Genomic DNA, 22,117 nt, shown 5'->3' on the forward strand with positions numbered 1-22,117 from the left:
TTTCCCTCCAGTGGTGGCTCTCCCCAGCTCTGCAGAGGGGTTGTAACTTCTGGGAGCCGAACAGAGTAACAGTGACTACAGATGCGAGCTTGTTTGGTTGGGGGGGGGTCTTGATGGACTCCAGGCTGGCACAGGCTCACTGGACTGCTTCAGACGTCTGCCACAACATCGGCTGGAGCTGAAGGCAACTTGCCTGGCCCTCCGACACTTCAAGGACTTGATTGTGGGACGTCACGTGCTTCTCCTGACAGACATTGTAGCCATGAAGGCCCACATAAACCATCAGGGGGGATACACACTCCCAGGCCCTCTGGCTGGAGGCCCTGAAGATTGGTTCATGGGCAGAGAGACACTTGTCATCACTGGTGTCGGAACACATATTGAGCATGTCCAACCATCAGACAGACTGGCTGAGCCGGGCAACCTTCAACAACGGCAAGTGGCAACTCCTACCCGAGTTATTCCAGAAGATCTGCCAGAAATTCGGCACCCCGGACTTAATTGCTACCCCAGCGAACTCGCAACTGCCGAGATTCTTCTCCCACTTCCAGACCCAAACTGCGGAGGGCACGGATGCCTTCAGGAGCAGATGGCTACCAGGCTTCCTTTATGCCTTTCCCCCTATTCCCCTCATCCCAGGGACCCTCAGGAAGGTAGTGACAGAGAGGGCGCATGTCATCATGCTGGCCCAGGAGGCCCTGGTTTGCGGACCTCGTCCAGCTATCAGTATCGCTTCCATGGAGGATTCCTTGGGAGGAGATCATCTTGTGCCAAGGGGTCCTGATCCACCCAGAGCCTCAGTGGCTCCACTTGACCGCTTGGCACTTGAGCGGCAACTCCTGAGGAATGCTAACCTGTCCTCCAAGGTCATAGCAACCATTGAGGCCTCCAGACGTCCATTGACCACTCAGATTTACAATTCCACTTGGTCGGTGTTCATCAGGTGGTGTAACCCACTAAGTATCAACCCCACTGATGCCTCGGTGGCCCACATTCTCAAGCTCCTACAGAAGGGTCTGGATGGTGGCCTCTCCCACAACAGCTAGTGGCGGCTTTGTCCTCCGTTCTTGGAGGGGAGGGCCCCTCCACCCTATCTCACCTCCCTCTGATTAAGCTATTCCTAAAGGGGGCAGCAAACCTCAGACCTCGCCCTATACATAGATTTCCAACCTGGAACTTGCCCCTTGTCCTCAAGGCACTGACAGGAGCTCCGTTTGAGCCCCTTCGAACAGTCCACCTTAGATTACTTTCCCTCAAGGTGGACTTCCTAGTCGCAGTTACATCAGCCAGATGTATTTCGGAACTGGGCACCCTGTCATTTAGGGATGATCTCTGCCAAATCCATCAAGATAGGGTGGTCCTTGGTCTGGACCCCACCTTCCTCCCAAAAGTAAACACTCCTTCCCACAGGGCAAAGGAGATCATTTCACCTAATTTTTGTCCGGCCCCTTCCCATGAAAGGGAGCGACTCTTGCACCAACTGGATGTCCACCATGCCTTCCACATTTACCTCAGGCGGACGGTGGGTTTGCACAGATCAGAGGCTCTCTTTGTCTCCTTTCAGCCTAGGAGCCAGGGTGTCCTCGGCCACCATTGGCAGGTGGCTATGACAGACCATAGTGACGGCTTATGAGGCATCTAGTCAAGCCCCCCCCCAGCAGGAATCATGGCCAATTCCATATGAAGTGCCACTACCACTGCAGCATGGGCCACCAGGGCCCCATTTGAGGACATTTGCCGGGCGGCCGCTTGGTCGTCCCCGACCCCTTTCATCCGTCACTACCGTCTGGACGCGTTTGCCTCCATGGAGGCATGCTTTGGTCACAGGGTTCTATAACGGGTGGCAGCTGCCCCTCCCACTGGGTCCCACGCGTAATCCCTCCCTCAATTCTACTGGAAAAAGAATGTTGGTCTTACATGAATGTGTCTTTTCAGTAGAATAGAGGGAGGAGCTACGACCCATCCTAGCTAGTATAGAGAGAGGCCAGGGGGTGGTCCGGGAGGTCCCCTGGTCTTTCTTGTGGCTTTCCATGTGCAGCCCATCGACATCGAGGAAACTGGGAGCCAATGGGAAAGGAGGAATATTAAAGAAATGTCCCTCAGTCTAGGGACCAATCAGGCTGTAACAAAACCCACGTGTAACCCCTCCCTCTATTCTACTGAAAAGACACGTTCAGGTAAGACCAACGTTCTTTCTACTTCACTTCTGTTCTGACTTCTGTTCTACTCTGCAGGCGCCAGGAGCTGCGGGAGCTACGTTTACTTCAGAAAGAGGAACATCGGAATCAGACACAATTAACAAACAAACATCAGCTGTTCCTGGAACAAATGTTAAAACGTTTTGAACAAGAAATGAATGTAAGTGGGAAAAGGAATTGCTACCCCAGAACTTGGCCAAAGATGGAGTAAAGAAAAATTAAAAAGCCATAAGTGGTATTAATTAGGCTAGGAAAAAACTTAAACCCTGGCACTAAAGGTAGTGTCAGTTCTCCGAAGAATTATGGATAGAATGGCAATCTTACCTGTGTGAATGTATCAATATTAATACATTATATATTGTATATCATATTGTAACATAGCAAACATAACATAACATAAAAATGACAATAACATTCTTTACTATATAGATTGTGGATGTTAGGTGTTGGAAGCTTGTAATCTTTTATTATTCAGAATAATTTTCCTCTGTTTATATTTTAGTATTTTTACATGTTGAAGATCTTTTGGAAAATCCTTGCAGAAATCATAATATCAAGTCGCAAAATGTTTTGAACTCCAAGAACTTCTCATGCTGTTTTTTTGAAGCTGCAGTTCAAAACAACTGGAGCTTACAATGTTTCATATTCCTCACTTAGCACATACAAAACAAGGACTATTCTTCCTTCTACCCTTAATAATTTCTAACACTACTAAAAAATTGCAGGAATCTCCCATCCAAACATAACTAATTTTTAGTTATGCATTTTTGTGTTGTAAAATTTTGGTATGCATTTCTGTTCCAGCTTCTCCTGCATGTTCAGAATGTCAGGAAGCGGCATATTTAATTAAACATTCTGGGAGAAGAATTTCCTTCCAATCACTTTTCTTATGTCTCATAGTATGACACCTCTAATTTGGGGTCTTCTGCAGGTGTTATCCCACAACTAAGGGCATGCAGGCATCATGACTATAGTAATATGAGTTTGTTGGAGCTGTACTCCACCACATCTGGATAATGCAAGGTTGAAGAAGAGTTATGTAAACAGATGCAATCATTTCATCTGCCAGTATCAGCATTGCTGAATCCTCCTCAGTTTCTCTCTTGTTAAATTTTCTCCCAAAAAAATAATTGGCAGTAATGTTTCAAATACTATATTTGAACAGTTAACAGTCGCCATCCTCAAGTTTTCCCAGGGCTATACATTCCCTGTTTTCAATTGGGCTGAATAGGAATTTCTCATTTTTTGATCATTTATAATGTTCTCTGAAATTATTCTTGTACTTGAGCAATTTTTCCCATTATTTTTTCATGCTGCTTATGTGCATCATCCAATCTTATACATAGAAGGAATCTTGAACAGTTTTTTCCTCATCTACTGTAACACACACACACACACACACACAGAGAGAGAGAGAGAGAGAGAGAGAGAGAGAGAGAGAGAGATTGGGGGGGGGGGAATCCACAGCCTACAGATAAGGATGCCATAGTCAGGTCCTAATGGTTAATGTTCGGGCTGTCATTGTTGAATCAATCATCAGCAAAATAAATCCTATCATCCCCAAAAGGGTTGCATTAAGATCAGTGAGGCCACTAGTCACACTAGTCACTAGTGAGGACCCAGATTGTTAGGGGCAATATGCTGACTCTGTAATAGCAATAGCAATAGCAGTTAGACTTATATACCGCTTCATAGGGCTTTCAGCCCTCTCTAAGCGGTTTACAGAGTCAGCATATTGCCCCCAACAACATTCCAGGTCCTCATTTTACCCACCTCGGAAGGATGGAAGGCTGAGTCAACCCTGAGCCAGTGAGATTTGAACAGCCAAACTGCAGAACTGCAGTCAGCTGAAGTAGCCTGCAGTGCTGCATTTAACCACTGCTCAACCTTGCGTAAAAGCACTATGAAGCGATATATAAGTCTAAGTGCTATTGCTAGTCCCATAATATTGTCCATCCTTCCTGCACTAGTTCAGAGGTGTCACATCACAGCTACTATTGTTGTTAAAACATGTATACTGCCTGACTCTCAACAACTTTGGGTGACTCACAACAAAGAAATTACATTAAGCCAAAACATTAAAAAAAATAAAGATGGCAAGCATGATGAAGTGAGTGGTCTTACTTTCTCTTGCTGAATCCAAGGTGAAGTAATAAGATTTACTTCTCAGTTACAGCTCCAACAATGGACTCCTTAATATTCACAGACAAGATAGTGAGAGGATGCTTTAGATTCAGTATAGAATGAGCTGGAAGGGGACCTTGGAGGTCTTCTAGACCAGCCCCCTGTGAAGCAGGAGAACCTATACCATTTTAGATAAGTGACTGTCTAGACTCTTCTTAAAAACATCCAGTGATGGAATGCCCACAATTTCTGCAGGCAAGCTGTTCCGCTCGTTAATTGTTCTCATTGTTAGGAAGTTTCTCATTAATATGAATTAATTAGTATGAACTTAACTAATGGTCCTTGTATGAAACCAAACATAGGTACCTAAGCTTGCTGGGGGTTTCCCCCCCAAACTTTGCTTTTATTACTGAATTAAGATTCTGTCTGACTTTTCCTGTGTAGTCAAAGAAGAAGTTTTATGACACTGAACTAGAAAACCTAGAACGGCAACAGAAACAGCTGATTGAAAAAATGGAGCAAGATCATGCACTGCACCGGCGAGATGAAGCTAAGCGTATACGTGCTGAGCAAGAACGGGATCTGGTTAAATTTCAAGAACTGCTGAAACAAAAAAAGAAAGAGGTAAAGCTTTGAATTCTTACATGCTAGGATAATATTCAGATGCTGTCAGTTAAAGTGTTTGTCATAAACAAAGCAGTTCAAGGGCTTGGAAGCTGAAATCCAGGACAATGAAGAAAGTAGCCTGAGGAGGAAAAAATATACAGGAATACGGAGAAAGGGACTAAGAGAAAGAAGAATGAAAAAGTAGGGTGAGAGAGACGGGAGGAAAACCTGAAGAGCTAACGAAGTTGCTCAATGATTGAGCTGTAAATTGTAAAGTTCCTGATTCAAATCTCTCTTCTTCCACAAACTCTTTCAACATAAATATAAATAATAAACAAATCAAATCAAATCAAACATCTTTAGACATTTCTCTATAGCCACATTAGAAATACATTCTATTGACCTAGGTGGGATTGCTGAATAAAAAGGTATTTAGGGTGGAATATGGGGGACAATGCCAGTTTAAAAATGGCCAATAATAAAAGAATGAGCAACAGCAAGACAGTAGGAAGGAGAGACAGAACAGAAACAAAAAACTGACTGCACTCTTCAGCTTTCTGCTAAATGTATGAAACTTTATTATAGATCCTTCTAAGCTACAAAGGGCTCCCCAGTGGTTCTGAACACCTCAAAAGTTTGACTGCTTGTCTTTTTCCTTCTTATGAAGCTCAAGAATGACATTGAAAAGCTCCCACGGCAACAACGCAAGAGCAGCATGAAAGTGAAGATGGATGAATTTGTACAAAAAAAGCAAGTTATGGTAAGGCACAAGAGAGATTTAATTGACATTGTAGCACAAACTCTTACAGCAACATTAGATTCCCAACCAGAAACACTATGGATTATCTCAAAGACTTTCAGAGTGTCTGGAATTCTAGTTTCTAATTAGTTTGAGAATTACCGTCCCAACATATCTAAAAGTTGGCAGAACGTTGGGAAAGTTCTGGCCGGCCAAGATGAGCATCCATACATCTCCTCTCTCATTCCAGGAACAAGACTTTATAGCCAAGCAATCTGAGGATCTGGAGCAGGCTATGAAAAACATTACAGCTCAGAATCGGAAAGAGATCTGTGAGAAAGAACGCGATTGCCTCAATAAAAAGCAGCAACTTATGAGAGGTACTTCTCCCCCCCCCCCACTTAAATGGACCAGTTAGAATGGATTACGAGTAATGAAGTCAGACTAAGAAGAATATGCTTTCATTTAAAGGCAATGCAGCCTATTGGAGAACATTGAGAAAGCTGTAAACAGGAAGAATGCAAATCCATCACAGTAACAAGAAACATACCTTGGGTTGCCTTGAGTGCTCATCAGTATTTATATTATGGAATAATATTTTAAGTTTTTAAAATAATGTTTTTAAGATAGAGAGTTGTTTTTGGAAAAGTAGCCAATTAATCTGAAGTTATAAGTTTCCAGGCCACTTTTTTGTCACAGTGCTAGCTTGAAAGCCAACAATAAAGCATCAAAAATAGAGCTTAGCTCTAACACGGGGATGGATACAAACTTGTGATATTCCAGATATTCTGATCTACAGCTTACATCTTCCTGGCTGGTGCGGGTGAGAGTTGGAATCCAAAACAGAAATAGAAATGCAAAAGTAAATCTTTGCCACAGATTTCCAAGGAAGCAAAATCTACCATGGTATGAATTCTTCCCAGATTGTAGTATCTGGTTGTTTATCTTTCTTTAATAAAAGATCTCTTCTGAAGAACTGTTTGTAAAAGATATGATGGAAAGAGATCTCATCTGTCACAAAGCTGTATTTTATGTACATAAAGTGTACTTTTTAAAAAGTACATATGTGGAATAGATATGCAAAGAGAAAAAAGTGCTAAGTTCAGGAAAGCAGGAGTTCAAAAGCACTGCAAGTTTATTCCCTAAAACCTATATACAAGAACCTGATCTACGAACAGTCAAGGCAAATTGGTGTCAGATAAATCAATAGACTAACCCTAACCCTAATCCTAACCCTGGATGGGGGGCTGGATTTAGGTCTCTCTTGGGGGATTATAGTGACTCCAAACTTATGATGCATTTGACCTTCTTCTCAGGCTCAGCCTGATCATCTACTAAAAAATTAAGAAAGAAAGCAGAGAAAAAATATTTTAAAATGGCAATAGTGAAATTTGTATTCAAAATTATACATCAGGGAGGCTTATCATTTTTTAATGTGAATCAGGAAAATCGCATACAAAAGCTTCATACTTCATAGGAGATGCTTCAAGGTACCATTAATTTTTGAAAATTAGTTTTAAAAATGGTATTAACACAGCAATCTATGGATTGTAGGAACACATATAGGGAAATGATTATTTTTATTGATCACTAACCACTAATCTAAAGGCTCACAGGTTTCTCATCTCTGTAGCAAAGATTTTTGCAGTCAATTCCCTCCCCCCCCCAAACATATTCTTCCTCTTTTCTTGCTTTGGGACCCCCTGTGGAAAGAAAAACAGCTGCTCTTGTCATTCATTCACCTTTTAATTTCAGGCCCATAATGTCATAATGTAAAGAGAAGACAGAAACTGAACATAAGGGTAGACACGTTGACATTGAAATAGTTACTCTTCCCCTCTCTGTTCAAGTTTTGAATGACCATATATAAATATATATATATTTAACCCTGTAGACCGAGAAGCTACTATTTGGGATCTTGAAGAGCACCATCTGCAGGAGAAACACCAGACTTTGAAACAGCAAATAAAAGATCAGTATTTCCTCCAGAGACACGAGCTGCTCCGGAAACACGAGAAGGTAGCAACATTTCCCGTTTTCAGTTCTTTTGAATTATAGGTGGGATCTAAAGTTGCAGATATACAAAGCAAGCATGCAGAAGAATCAGACTGTGGAGATATGGGAAAGCTTATTTGGTCACAATGCTAAGGTTTTAAAATTGTATGGTAACAGTGGGTTCCTAAGAGCTCCTGGAAAAGAATATTCTGATTATATACAATTATGGTTATTAGGGGGAGGACACACGCTTAGAGTTAGTCTCTCCTAAATTAGGATTTTCTCAATGTGTTGGGTTGTAGTTCCAATATCCACTGTGATTATAGTCAAGTTTGCTAAAGAGAGTTTCTCCAAACCAGATCAAAATCTGATTTACAAGAAAGAAACAACAACATTAGATCAAATGTTCTATCTCCACCTTTTGCTATGATAGAAATTGCATTGAACCTTTGACAAAATTCCTTATCTTACATTATGGAACAATGTCTTTCATTTCCATTAGAGATGATTCTAATGTTCCTTCTCTATATAGAGGATACTAATATATACAATAATATTGTACTAATAGTACAATAATATATATTGTACTTCTGATTTATTGGCACCTGTACTGTAGATCTGGATGATTGCTAATATTCATATATTGCTTATCATGTGCATAGTTTATTACACATCACTACCCATTTCATTGAACAGTAGTCTTTCTGCACATAAATAGCATACTGATTATGATTTCCATTAAGAAATCCCACTGGGTAGATCTGTAATTTGGCAGCTTTCGATGATAGCTTTTATGTTTCAGCTGGCCTAATTAGCATTGTTGTCTCTGTGATAGTTCCCAATAGCTTATGCTAGGGATGCATTCATAGGAGCTGGAGGCATTGATGTTATTTCTTTCAGAAAAAAAAATGTATTAGCCTCCTCTGCATCTTCAGATCTTCCAGATTGACATTACTTCTCTCCCCCCCCCTCCACCAACAACCCTTTTGTTTTTTGTTCAATAATTTGCGGCTCCTTGCCATTGATGTCTCTGAATGCAATGTGGGGCATGCTCTTACACTGGCTCCCACCACTCTGTTGATTTATATTGCAGGAACGCGAGCAAATGCAACGATATAACCAGCGCATGATAGAACAGCTAAAAGTTCGGCAGCAGCAAGGGAGGACCCGTCTCCCCAAAATTCAGAGGAGTGAAGGGAAAACCCGCATGGCCATGTATAAAAAGAGTCTCCATATCAACTCCAGTGGAAGTGCCTCAGAACAGAGAGAGAAGATAAAACAGGTGAAGTTGACTGTCAGAACTGGGTAAAGAGATCTGCCTGAGAACATTCATTAGATATAGAGATGTCTTGGGACCACCAGTGCTCTTCAACTTCTTCATAAATAACTTACATTCCAGTTCAGTGGACCAGCAGAGGCAGCAGCAGCGTGGGCTGTGGGGTGGGAGTACGGATGGTTTTGAGAAGGCACACCACTTTTGCAAATGCAGCTTCACACGCTTGCATGCATGTGCTCTTTCACTACTTTCCTGGCCTGGTTCCAAATAGGCTATGGCCCACCACCAGGCCATGAACTGAGGGTTGGGAACCCCTGACCTAGAAGAGATTGAAGGGCACTCATCAAATTTGTGGGTGATGGATTGGTAACATTTTAGAACTTAGATTCAAAAGGATCTTGGCAGACTTGAGCATTGGGTCATATCCAATGAGATGCAGTTCAAGTGGTAAGTACTGTATTTTTTGGAGTATAAGACGTACCGGAGTATAAGACACACCAAAGTTTTGAAGAGGCTTTTTTTTAAAAAAAAAAAAAAAGGTAGGTAGATAGAGGAATAGAGACAGAGAGAAAGAGAGAGAAATACTGTAGGTAGGTAGGGAGAATGAGAGAGTAGGTAGGTAGGTAGGTAGGTAGGTAGGTAAGTAGAGAGAGAGAAATACAGAGATAGAGAAATACAGTAGGTGGGAGAGAGGGGGGATAGGTAGGTAGGTAGGTAGAGGGACAGAGAGAGAAATAGAAAGAGAGAGAGAAATACTACATAGGTAGAGAGAGAAAGTAGGTAGGTTGGTAGGTAGAGGGATAGAGAGAGAGAAATAGAAAGAGAGAGCGCGAGAAATACAGCAGATAGGTAGGGAGAGAGTAGGTAGGTATGTAGGTAGATAGATGGGGAGAGAGAGAGAAATACAGTAAATAGGGGGGGAGAGAGAGAGTAGGTAGGTAGATAGATAGATAGAGGGGGGGAATATAGTAGGTAGGAAGGAAAGGAGAGAGAGAGAGAGAGAGTAGGTAGGTAGGTAGATGTTTCCAGGTGTATTTATCCATGTGCTGAAGAAGAAAATCGCTGACAATCTGCAGCACCTAAGACTTTGTTTCTACTGGCACAGCACTTGATCAATGTAATTCTTATTAATCAGTTAAAGAGCTTTCCAAAAGGAAAAAAAAGTTTTTGCACTTTTCAAACTTCCCAAAAATGGCCCGTTTTTCGTAAAAGGCATGAATAGCTTGGGGGTGGGGCTTGCAGAGTGCCCCTAGGGGGGCAAAAATGAGCAAAAAACAGCCTGTTTTTCACAAACGGCCTGTTTTTTGTCAAACGAATTGCATGCATAGTCTTATGGAGGCTTATAGAGTGTTACTGGGGGCTGGGGGGGGGCAGAAATGAGCAAAAAATGGGCCATTTTTTGCTCATTTCTGTCCTCCCCAGGCCCCAGGAGCTCTCTGAAAGCCTCCATAAGGGTATGCACAGCCATTTTGGTAAAGAGGGCGGGGCTTCATGAGGCCAAAAAAAATGTATTCAGTGTATAAAACGCATACAGATTTTCAGCCTCTTTTTTGAGGAAAAAAGATGTGTCTTATACTCTGAAAAATACAGTAAGTTCCTGCACTTGAGCAGGAAAAATCAGATGCACCCATGCAGGATACACAGTAGTGCCTATGAGAGGGATCAAGGTGTCCTGGTGGACCACTGCTTAAGTGTGAGTCATCAGTGTGCTGCAAAACCAAATTAGTCCAGGGCTTCATCAATAGAGGGATAGCATCATGATCAAGGTAAGTGATAGTGTGGTACCACTCTGTACCACATTGATGAGGCTGTATTTGGAATGCTAAGTCCAGTTCTGGGCACCACATTACAGAAAAAGAGGCTGAAAGATTCTAGAAAGAATACAGAGCAGAGAAAGAAAGATAATAAGGGGTCCGAAGACTAATCCTATGAAGAATGGCTAAAGTAACTAGATATCTTTAGCTTAACAAAGAGACGTCTCAGGGAAACATGATAGCAATCTTCCAATATGTGTATTTCCAATATGAGAAGATAGTGTTGATTTATTCTCCCTAGAACCTGAATAGGGCAAGAAGCAATGGGTGGAAGCTCATCAGATAGTGATCTAATCTGGAACTAAGGAGGAATTTCCCGATAATGACCATTTTCAAGCCATGGAACAGCTTGCCTCCCAGAGTGGTGGGACTTTCATTGCTGGAGGTTTTCAAGAAAATCATTTGTCCAAGATGATAGGAGGACTCCTGTCTCTAAGCACTCCAACCCTATGATTCTATGACTATGGATGGAAAATAAGCAGAGGACTCTTTTGTCAATGAGTCATTTCATGTAACCTATTTAGACATGTTACAGGATTATAACAATATAACATTTTTTAACAAAAAGAGTAAGGAATAGGCATATTTTAAATTAAAAAATGAGGTAATGGTTAATGAATATGCTATTGTATACTTTATCTGTATGTATTTGCTACCACATCCATTAATGGGCCCAACTAACAAATTATGGAGGATTCCGAGACAGAGAAGTACAAACCAGGGACCTTCCTTTGAATTATATGATGAATTATCTATAGATAGAACCATCCAAGGTTGTTTAGCTGTTCCAGCTCACAGGAAGAGCCACAGGTACTGCCGCAGCAATACAGTATGTATTACAGTACTGTAATACTGTACTGTACCAATGCACTGCCAATTAATTGCTAAACTGTATTTTGGCCTTACATTTGTCATGCAAATGTACCCAATGAATAGCAATAGCAATAGCACTTAGACTTACATACCACTTCATAGTGCTTTACAGCCCTCTCTAAGTGGTTTACAGAGTCAGCCTATTGTCCCCAACAATCTGGGTCCTCATTTTATCAATCTCGGAAGGATGGAGGGCTGAGTCAATTTTGAGCCTGGTGAGATTTGATCTGCCAAACTGCTGGCAGACGGTGATCACCAGAAGTAGCCTACAGTACTGCACTCTAACCACTCACCACCGTGGCTCTTGTATTACACGAAATTGGTTATAAATAATAAATATACTGTAAAAATCTGGTAGATGTAGCCTACTGGAAATTATTTCCCAGTAATAATCATTATTATCCATTATTTATAACCAATTTCATTGTACTTATTTTGTACAATGACAATAAAGGATATACTATTTGTCTAGCTGCATGTCATACCACTGACATTTAGGCTTCAGTGTTAAATGAGTTTCAAAATAGAAATAATTCAAACTGCCCGCTCTGTCATATACTCTAATTTTATGAAATGGTGGAGAGATCATAATTATGATCACCCATCCCTCTTATTTTTAGTGTAGCTTAAGTAAAGAAAAATGAAATCAGATTGTATTGATAAATCACTCATCAGCATACAAGCAAGTATGAGACAAGATCCAGAAATCCTGTAACTATCTGAATTTCGCTGAAAACAATTAATTAACCACAATGGTAATCTTCACTTACTTTCTGAAGCATTTCAAACTTCAGGTACCCTGTTTCCCAGAAAATAGACCTTCCTGGATGATAAGCCAAATCAGAATTTTTAAGGGCATGCACTAAAATAAACCCTCCCCTGAAAATAGCTCTCCTCGAAAATATTGCAACACAGCAACAGCCATGAGGTGACCACGCACGCCACCTCCTGCACTTCAAAAATAATAACATCTCCCTGAACATAAGGCCAAACGCTTATTTCAGAAGTCGGGCCCTGTCTTATTTTCGGGGTAACATGGTATATAACTGTTGTGGGAAGCCATCCAAACCTTGCCTGATTATTGGTGCTCTCCCCATTACAGTTTGCACAGCAGGAAGATAAGAGACAAAAAGCTGAGCGAATGCAACAGCAGCAGAAGCATGAAATGCAAATGAAGGAGATGTTGGCTGAGTGTGAGAGCAACATGAATGAACTCCAGCAGTTACAGGTAATGTGAATATCAATGGTTCATTTTAATTTATGCTTATATTAATCTTCAGAACTACAGGACGTATGAAATCTTTGAGCTATCTCTTATCATGTTCTGAAAGATTTGTTAATATTGGTCACAGAAGATAGTGTCAGGGATTTTTTTTTAATGCTGGCATATACCATATTTTTCAGAGTATAAGAAGCACCTGAATATAAGGCGTACCAAGATTTTGAAGAGGCAAATTTTTTTAAAAGGTTTTTGCACTGTGCAGACCTCCCAAAAATGGCATGGTTTTTTTTTTGCAAAAATGGACCATTAGGAGGCTTATAGAGTGCTCCTGGGGACTGGGGGGACAAAAACGAAAACAAGCAAAAAATCGCCCACTTTTCGCTCATTTTTGCCCTCCTCAGTTCCCAGGATCACTCTGGAAGCCTTCTAAAGGCTCTGCACGGCCATTTTTGCAAAGTGGGTGAGGTTTCTGGAGGCAAAAAATGCTGTATTTAGTGTATAAGATGCACCAAGATTTTCACCATCTTTTTTGAGGGAAAAAGGTGAGTCTTATACTCCAAAAAAATACGGTAATTGTATTTATATCTGAAGCTTTACCCAAGAGGGGAAATATGGATAAGTAAATGTGGGTTCATTTAATTCATTAAAATCCTAACATAACCCTGGTATGTTATACTAGTTTTGAAAGAGAATGATTTTTCTCAAAGGCATCAAATTAAACTCCTTGGATTACCATAGATCTCAGGTCTTTATGACTAGAGTGCAATTTGCTAACCATGGTATATTTGCTAATTTCAAGTTAAGGAGGCAATCTGTGATATTAGGTGGAATGAGACTTCTTTCTACTTAATGTCAGAAAGATATTAGAATGATAACTTCATATTTTTTGTTGCTGGTCATGCAATCTCAAATTAGGTCAAAGAGATGGTAGGCCTGGTGTTTCTTCCTTTCTAAATATCTTCTCATAATTCATTCTCTCTCTCTCTCTCCCCTCTCCCCCTCTCTCTTGCTTTGTTTCAATTTATGTAGAATGAAAAGTGCCACCTTCTGGTTGAACATGAGACCCAAAAACTGAAAGCCTTGGAGGAAAACTACAACCTGACCCTCAAGGATTGGCGAGATAAACTTAGGCCAAGAAAAAAGGTGATTAAAAATTTGCGCTCGTATCAGAATTACATTGTGAAATTTTTAATTTGGGATCAGATTGGTCAAAATAAGGATTTAAAAAATGTTAATTTCCACAAGACCCATAATTTAGAGGAAAACAAATAGAGAGCAGTTTCAACGTTTGTGAGCCCTCCGGAGGCCAGAAACGGCCCATTTTCCAACTCCCAGAATTCCCCAGTCAGCAAGCTTGACATATTTTGTTTTAAAGGAACTGAGATACATCTTTGGTCCTGGAGCGCCTTGAGGCCCTGCTTTCCCTTGAGGCCCCGGTGGCCCCTAAAACAAAGAATAAGAAGGATTCTGTTGCTGTTCTTAACAGTTAATATTTAAGAAATAAAGCATTTATAAATAATCAGGTACTGAATAACTTTTAGAAAACAAGCAACAGTTATTTTAAGCAATAACTATTGTTATTACTGTTGTTAATTTATCAGAATTGCATTGTGAAATAATTTTAGAGGAAAACAAATAGGGAGGAGCTTGAAAGTTTGTGAGCAGGTTTGCATTGCATACCCTTTGTTTTCCTTCTTCCGATGTCATATTCATTTCAACCTGCAGCTGCATGTAAGCTGGCAGGAACCCAGAGAGAAGCCAAGGTTATTATTAGAGAAAACATTACCTTTTCACCTCTTTTGTCTTTGTGTTTCAGGCACTAGAAGATGAACTGAATCAGAAAAAGCGAGAACAAGATATGTTTTTCAAACTCAGTGAAGAAACCGATGGTCTGTCTCCTATGTCACCAAACAAGCCTGCTAAATTTGTCCCATTCAGCTCCGCAGAGGCTTCATAATACTTGGGGTTAAGAAGGCAAGGCTTGGTAATTCTTGCTTTTGCCTGTTGGAGAGAAGTCAGCAGACGGGGCTCCTTCCTCTCTTTGCCAACTCTGATCAGAGTTTCCTGTTCTGTTGTGTGCCAGATAGTCAATGTGGATCAACCTGATCCACTAGCAATGAGGCAGGTTCACATATAGGTTAGAAGCAAGCTGTGGCAAGCTTCAAGAGGAACAGCTGATGGGGTCAACTATAGAACCTACATTGCTTGCTGAATCCTTCCCCAGCCAGTTTTACCATTTCCTAAAGGGACAGTGGAAAGGATCTAAGAGAAGATTAATTACAGTATTGGTTTAATTTTCCAAGTTAGCTTTCCTGTGTGTCTGAGCTTAATGAGTAGGTGGTTTTACTCAAGAGTAGAACTTTGAGACTCAATAGTAGATGATGTTTACCTATGATAGCCTTTAAGATGACAGTAAACCATCACCACCCTTGTGAATTAAGCAAAAGACTGCTTTTTGTTCTGTGCTTCCTTTTTGGAATTGATCAGCATCTTCCAAACAGCTTGCGACATAATTTGCATTTTTTTCTTTGATATAGAATAGCCTGATATTTAAAAGCAAAGCAGTCTTAAAACAAACAGGGTAGCCAGAGGAATGAATTTCTATCCTGGTGAAGGTTGAGTAGAGACTGTGGAAAATGCTTCCAATCTGGGCTGTGTTTAAATAAACAGACTTGCCCAAGCTAAATGGTTGTAAATGTACAGTAAGGAAGAATGATCTTTCTCTGCTTTGTCAATCACCTGTGATCCCAGTAGCTTCTCTTTTCAGATGCAGCATTGCACCTTTGATTTACCTGTGTGCTAGTGAACCAGAATTCCCTTTCTTTCCACAGTCAAGGATGAATCCTCTGCTGAATTTATGGAAAGAGCCTAGCGTTTATTCTTTAGGTAAATTAAAGAGGAGCAACCCCAGATGTCTATGACAACAAATGTGTAGCTGGATTAAGATTGAAGGCACTTTGCTTTGTATCAAATTGTATATGATTTTCAAGTTTTCACAGAGCAGCAAATGCTAGCTTAGGGATTTTCTCCTGCTAAATGATTGGGTGTGCTCAGAATTGAAAACACGATTTTGAAATAAAGCAATGCTGGATTGCTATGAGTAATTCCAGCCTTTGCAGTTTTTTCGGAATCAATAGAAAAGGCCACCTAAGAGAAGCCACAGGTTGTAGAATATATTATTATATATTTGAAATGCTAAAGCAGTATTTCAAACTTTTTCTACAAATGCTATTTTTGACCAAAGAGATCTCTTTTCTTTCCCTCCCACATGTTTCGATTTATTTAATATACATTCCCAAAGGTTTTGTCCTCTTTGCTAGTTTGCATTTCCCTATGAGTTATATCTAAATTGTTGTTTTCTCATTGATGAAGTATAATTCACACAAATTTCAATTTGAGCAACCAGCTATATGCGCCAAGTGCATTGTTTGGTACTTGTTTATCTATAAGTCCAAACAGAAAGCTGATACAATTCCATTTTCACCATCTCAGAACAGTGCGCATCTATGGAGAGAACATGGTCCAGTGTTCCTTTTGGTGATCAGTATAGGGTTGTTCTAAGCACAGCTTGGCGCCCTCTCAGTAGGAAAAAATGGTTTTGTTTTCTTATGCACTGTTCTTTGGAGCACTGCTGCTAATGACCTGATTTCTGTGCTGACAGCTAATTTGTTGGAATGTCAATTGAAGTTTAGTAAACTAGTGGCTGCTGACAGAGCCAGCCATAATGTGTCAAGGATTATATTAAAGGTGGCAGGGTAAAAATACAATCTGAAAGAAATGTCTGCAAAAAGAATACTGGAAATTAGACGTTTGTAAGGAGTGTGTGTGTGTGTTCACAAAGCACTTTAAATCCCTCTTCAAACTGTTTGGGATCTTTGTGTGTTAAGATAAGGTGTGAGGAGAGAGAGAGAGAGAGAAAAGGGAACGATGCCTGCACATGAATGTTGAAAGTAAAGGCAAATTTTCTTTAAACGAAGAATGATGGATGCCTTGTGTCTTGGGTGCATTGGTTTGTATGCACATTCCTGCTTTTTCCTCTCTTGGCTAAGAAAAAGCAAATAATGGCATACACTCACAATTGCTTTTTCTCTCTTCCCTTCCCTTGCCAAACTGATCCTAATTGTTCCCTAAGGGGCTGGAACTTCCCTCTGTGCAATATGCACTTTCCAGTTTTTCCAGGAAGGTTATTGAAAGAAAAAAGTATCTTTTCCCTTCTTGAAACACTTGTTAACCTATGGGGGAAATTTGGGGGGGGGGGGGTTTCATCGGGAGAGGTTGGGGAGAGAGAAGGTATTTTGTATTTTTATAGGGGTTTTTTGAAAAAAAATCTCAAGGATTTTCTCTCTTTTGGTTACCACGATGATGTAAATAATCTAATAAAATACGAACCACTAAGCCTTTGCATTGCGATCCAGAATTGCATTCCTGCTGTGTGTCTCTTTAGGTCAGCAGTGCTGAGCTGTATTTAAACATGATCTTGGCTTGGCTACAGTGGAATTGTGTTTCAGGATTCTGTTGATTGGTATTAAAAAAAAAACTAAGTCCACAGCTTGCTGGCCCTGTACAAAGTGTTTTTTTAAAATATAGATGGTCTTACTTGAAAATATCTGTACTGTATTGGAATGTGTTAATATTAAACTATTAATTCTTGAAGCAAACACTGACTAATTCGAACTATGTACAAGACTCCATCATTGATTATTTAAAAAAGGTTGACATTGATAGCAAGGAAGATCTGCATCTTTCATAGACTGTTAATGTAACTTTATAATGGTTCTGTTTTGATATGAACTATTATACTGAATAATAATAAGCATAATAATAATAAGCATAATAATCATAATCATAATCATTGACATTGCAATACCTGGTGATGCGCGAATTGAAGATAAGCAAATTGAAGACAAGAAAAAAATCACAAAGTACCGGGACTTGCAAATTGAAGTTGAGTGACTGTGGAAAAAGAAATCAAGTATTGTCCCGATTGTAACTGGAGCCCTTGGAGTAATACCTAAAGGGCTACCTCGCTATTTGGAAATTCTAAATTTATCGGACTTGAACATTCTGACTCTACAAAAAACCACCCTACTTGGAACAACTTATATCCTCCGACATTACCCTAACAGTTCCTAGGTCCTTGGTTAGGACCACTGGTTCAGAAGGTTTTAGAGAATGAGAAAGTCAAGATCTTGTGGGACTTCAGAATCCAGACTGACAGGCACTTGGCCCACAACACACCTGACATAACAATAGTTGAGAAGAAAAAAAGTATGGTTCATTGACATTGCAATACCTGGAGATGCACGAATTGAAGATAAACAGCAAGAAAAAATCACAAAGTACCGGGACTTGCAAACTGAAGTTGAGCGACTGTGGAAAAATAAATCGAGTGTTGTCCCGATTGTAATTGGAGCCCTCGCTATTTGGAAATTTTAAATTCATCAGACTTGAACATTCTGATTCTACAAAAAACCACCCTATTTAGAACAGCTTATATCCTCCAACGTTACCTTAATAGTTCCTAGGTCCTTGTTAGGACTCGAGCTGTTGAGCTACCAACCAGCCCCAGTAATTCAGTAGCACAAATGATCCATTGGAATTTGTGCAAAAATTATAATATTAAAACAGCACCAAACTGGTGGGAACATAAACCTGAAAAAGTAACTGAGTGAGCTCCCATTATTGTCCCAGCTTCTGCCAACCTAGCAGTTCGAAAGGATGTAAAAATGCAAGTAGAAAAATAGGAACCACCTTTGGTGGGAAGGTAACAGCGTTCTGTGCTCCTTCGGCATTTAGTCATGCCGGCCACATGACCACCGAGACATTTTCAGACAGCGCTGACTCTTTGGCTTTGAAACACAGATGAACACCGCCCCCTAGAGTCGAGAACGTCTAGCACATATGTGCGAGGGGAACCTTTATCGTTACCTTAAAAAAAATAGAAGAAAAAACCTCCACAACCATTGGAGAACTCTTCCTGCTCTGAGAAGCAGTCTCCTAACAAAGCATCATTGCAAATACCTTCATTCTAGTGAGCTGTAATGCGTTTGCTTGTAAGCTAAGTATCTAGGACAACTCAGCACTGCCACCTCACCCTGGCTGCCATCTGGCTCCAGCTGCCTCACTGAGAGGTAACTCACTGAGGGAGAATGCTGGAGATGAGGGAAATCTCCTCCCCTGTAGCTCAGACTGGGGTGGGGGGGGGATTGGGAGGACAAAGTGAGGATGGGAAGAGGGAGAGAGTCACATATTTTTCTACGCACAGGAGTTTCTGCCTCAGAGTTCAAGGGGTATTTTGGGGGTGGGGATAAGCCAAATCAAGGAGGGAGAAGGAGGAGGAGGTTGCCTTTACCTCTGGCATTCTCCTGTGGTCAATTGTCCCGCAGGACAACTGGGGAGGTCCAGCAGCTGCAGCGAGTTGTTCCATATTATTTATACCATTGGTTTTATTTGCAAGACAGCAACACTCAGAGGCAGGGAGGTACACAACTCCTTAGAAATGAAAATTCTATTGCAAACTTTTTACAAATTTCTTTCTTTCTTTTTTTTAGGAAAGAAGACGTTACTGCCTTGTTTCCTAATCAATAATTTTACCATCAATAGATCAGTGGTTCCCAAACTTGGCAACTTTAAGACTTGTGGACTTCAACTCCCAGAATTCCAGCAGAGCTGGCTGGAGAATTCTGGGAGTTGAAGTCCACAAGTCTTAAAGTTGCCAAGTTTGGGAACCACTGCAATAGATGATTCTATCTATGTTTATGAAATTGCTATGCTATTTATTTTGCCTTTCCTGGATTCTGGCTCCCCCCTCCTTCCCCTTCCTTACAATCACTTGAGAACAACTGGGGCTTGGGGTAAGGTCGAGGCTATTTTTCCTTAGCTATTGGAAGGTTCTAGTCGTCATCATGGGCCATTAAGATGGTTGCTGATGGGAGTGGTAAATGGTTTGCTTTAACTTTCTTCCGATGCTAGTCCCTAGGCCTACTTAGGCCGACTTACACTGGTTTCCAAGTGCCTGGTTCACTTGTAATTTGCTGGTCCACACTGGATTTGCAACACTTGATTTATTCAGCTTCTCTTTAAGCTCACCTCGGCCACTGACCCATCTTTGCCTATTCTAACTATTCCGTTGCCTTCAGTGGCGTTCAGCATCACTGCTTAGGTCTTACTGCCACTACCAGCAATCTCCAGCTTCCTTTCTTTGCTCTTCTTGTAATTTTGTTTTCTCTTTTCTATCCCCATCATCAGCACCAAAGCCAAATCCTTTTTAAAGGGCCAGGGAACAGTCTGAACTATTCAGAAAAGCTGAGCCCTTAATAAATGGGGTACAGAAAGGTGTAAGTGTTCCAATTGCTGTATATGCACCACCATGCCTAATATTTGCATGCATGTCTTCTATGCTTGATAGACCATATGTAAACAAGTCACAAATTAAAATAACCATTCTGATCTAATCTCCCAGTTCAGTTTGTTTTTATAATCAGGATGATAGGAGTGATCCATGATCACAAAGTAACTTTTGAAAATGTGCTATCCTTTTTCAAGCAATCCACTTCAGTGTTCACCATGCCATGATGAACAAGCCTTATTTTGTGGGACTCAGGCTGTGCATTTTCATCTAATTCTATTTTCATTTGATACATTTTCAAGGTTCCGGTTCCTTCCTTGAACTCTTCTGATGCTTCTTTTAATGCCTTTCAATATTTCCTGACCAGATGTCTTCCACAGCAATTCGTTGAACATGAACAACAACAGTTCAAGGGTAGAACCTTCACCCATGCTTTCCTACTAAGCACTAGATCTTAACTCTTAATGACATATAACTGGCTGACATTTGCTACTTTCATGTTTCTCTATCAACTTTTACCATTCCTGTAGATATTACCCTTTTTTGCTGTGTAGGTCTTTAGCAGTATCAGTTAATGTCTAGTTTACAAAATTTGATGGCTGATTTTCCCCCCCCTCCCTCTGTGGCATTTAATCTTCACAGATCACTAATTCCACTTCATTTTTCCAGCTATCTATGATGTCAATCAGACTGGCCCATATTGTACAATTCTAGGGTCACTATTTCACTATCCTTATCAAGGGCATTAATTTGGTGATTCTCTGTGCTGTGAACTGTCACAATGATTTGTGAATTCACAAATTCAGACCATCTGCACCAGGGGTGGGTTTCAACCGGTTCGCGGCGGTCCCTGCGATCCAGTTGGTCGCCGAACCCGGAAGTAAGTAATTCCGGGAACGGCGAAGGCCCCCCCCCCGCACCCGCACGCACCCGCGCCCGCTCCTTACCCGGTTTTGATGAATTCTGCGCTTCCAAGCATGCGCAGGACGCATACAGAAACCCACCCCTGATCTGCACATACTGAAAGGGTTACTGTATTAACAAGAGTATGAAGAAGTCTCTGCCGCAATAAACAGAGATCAATTTGAAAATGAAAGTAATCTCTTTGCTAAGATTTCTATAATGCCCTTTCCTTTCCGATAAGTCTGGTTGAAAAAAACTTCTGATAAATTTACTTTACCTGTCAAAAGCTTGGCATGGATCCTGGCGACTCTTCTCGTCCTCTTACAAGGAAAGCTATATTCGTGTTCTTGACCTGGGCCATGCAAATGACTGGGAACAGAAGGGAACACAGAACAGGTCACCAGTAACTCAGTTCAACATTAGCAATAGATAGATTCATAAGCTAGTCAACTAACGACTGATGTTCCTCAGGTGATGCAGCAATTTGGACAAGCCAGCTGTAGCCATTACCAATGTATATTCTGCCATTTCTGGTCTTTCATTATGCTATTACACACTTGGGGGGAACAAATTGAGTGGGAAGATGGTTTTTATGATCTTTTCAGAGTCTGGAAAAGATGGTAGTTTAGAATCCATCACCACAAGCCTAGAACTCTTACATTCTTCCATTATCATCAAGAAAGCTCACAGCTAGCTCCCTTCCTGTCCATTAACAAAGATGTGAAGATATTTCCACCCTAAGCCACCTTTTAGATAATTTAGATACTAAAAGGAAAACCACTCACTTGCTAAATTTTGTGTAATACTGTATCTTCTGCTCTCAAGATATCAAAATTTCTTTATACAGAGGTATATAAATCTTGCTTTTGGGTGTAATCAGCAGCCAAACATTTGGCAGATAGCACAGTGTAGATCAGAACCTTTACTTGTACCTATACCTGGACTTCGAATGTTCATTGCACAAGCCATCAATCTTCCACTGCTCTTACTTTCTGCTTCTAGGCTGCAGCAATAGCTCT

At 40.8% G+C, this 22,117-nt stretch overlaps 1 protein-coding gene across 1 annotated transcript in view; it reads left to right on the forward strand.

The window, feature by feature from the left end:
* Positions 1-17,505, forward strand: part of STK10 (serine/threonine kinase 10) — a 97,044-nt gene extending 79,539 nt beyond the window's left edge. Inside the window, exons 11-19 of the mRNA XM_032209331.1 lie at positions 2,235-2,358; positions 4,767-4,946; positions 5,596-5,688; positions 5,918-6,047; positions 7,562-7,686; positions 8,756-8,944; positions 12,728-12,853; positions 13,877-13,990; positions 14,664-17,505. Of these exons, the coding sequence (XP_032065222.1) occupies positions 2,235-2,358; positions 4,767-4,946; positions 5,596-5,688; positions 5,918-6,047; positions 7,562-7,686; positions 8,756-8,944; positions 12,728-12,853; positions 13,877-13,990; positions 14,664-14,804 (1,222 nt within the window). The 3' untranslated portion in view covers positions 14,805-17,505. The remainder of the gene's footprint in view (positions 1-2,234; positions 2,359-4,766; positions 4,947-5,595; positions 5,689-5,917; positions 6,048-7,561; positions 7,687-8,755; positions 8,945-12,727; positions 12,854-13,876; positions 13,991-14,663) is intronic.
* The last annotated feature ends 4,612 nt before the right edge of the window (positions 17,506-22,117 follow it).

Source organism: Thamnophis elegans, chromosome 2, assembly GCF_009769535.1.
Source record: "Thamnophis elegans isolate rThaEle1 chromosome 2, rThaEle1.pri, whole genome shotgun sequence".
NCBI classification, from domain to species: domain Eukaryota; kingdom Metazoa; phylum Chordata; class Lepidosauria; order Squamata; family Colubridae; genus Thamnophis; species Thamnophis elegans.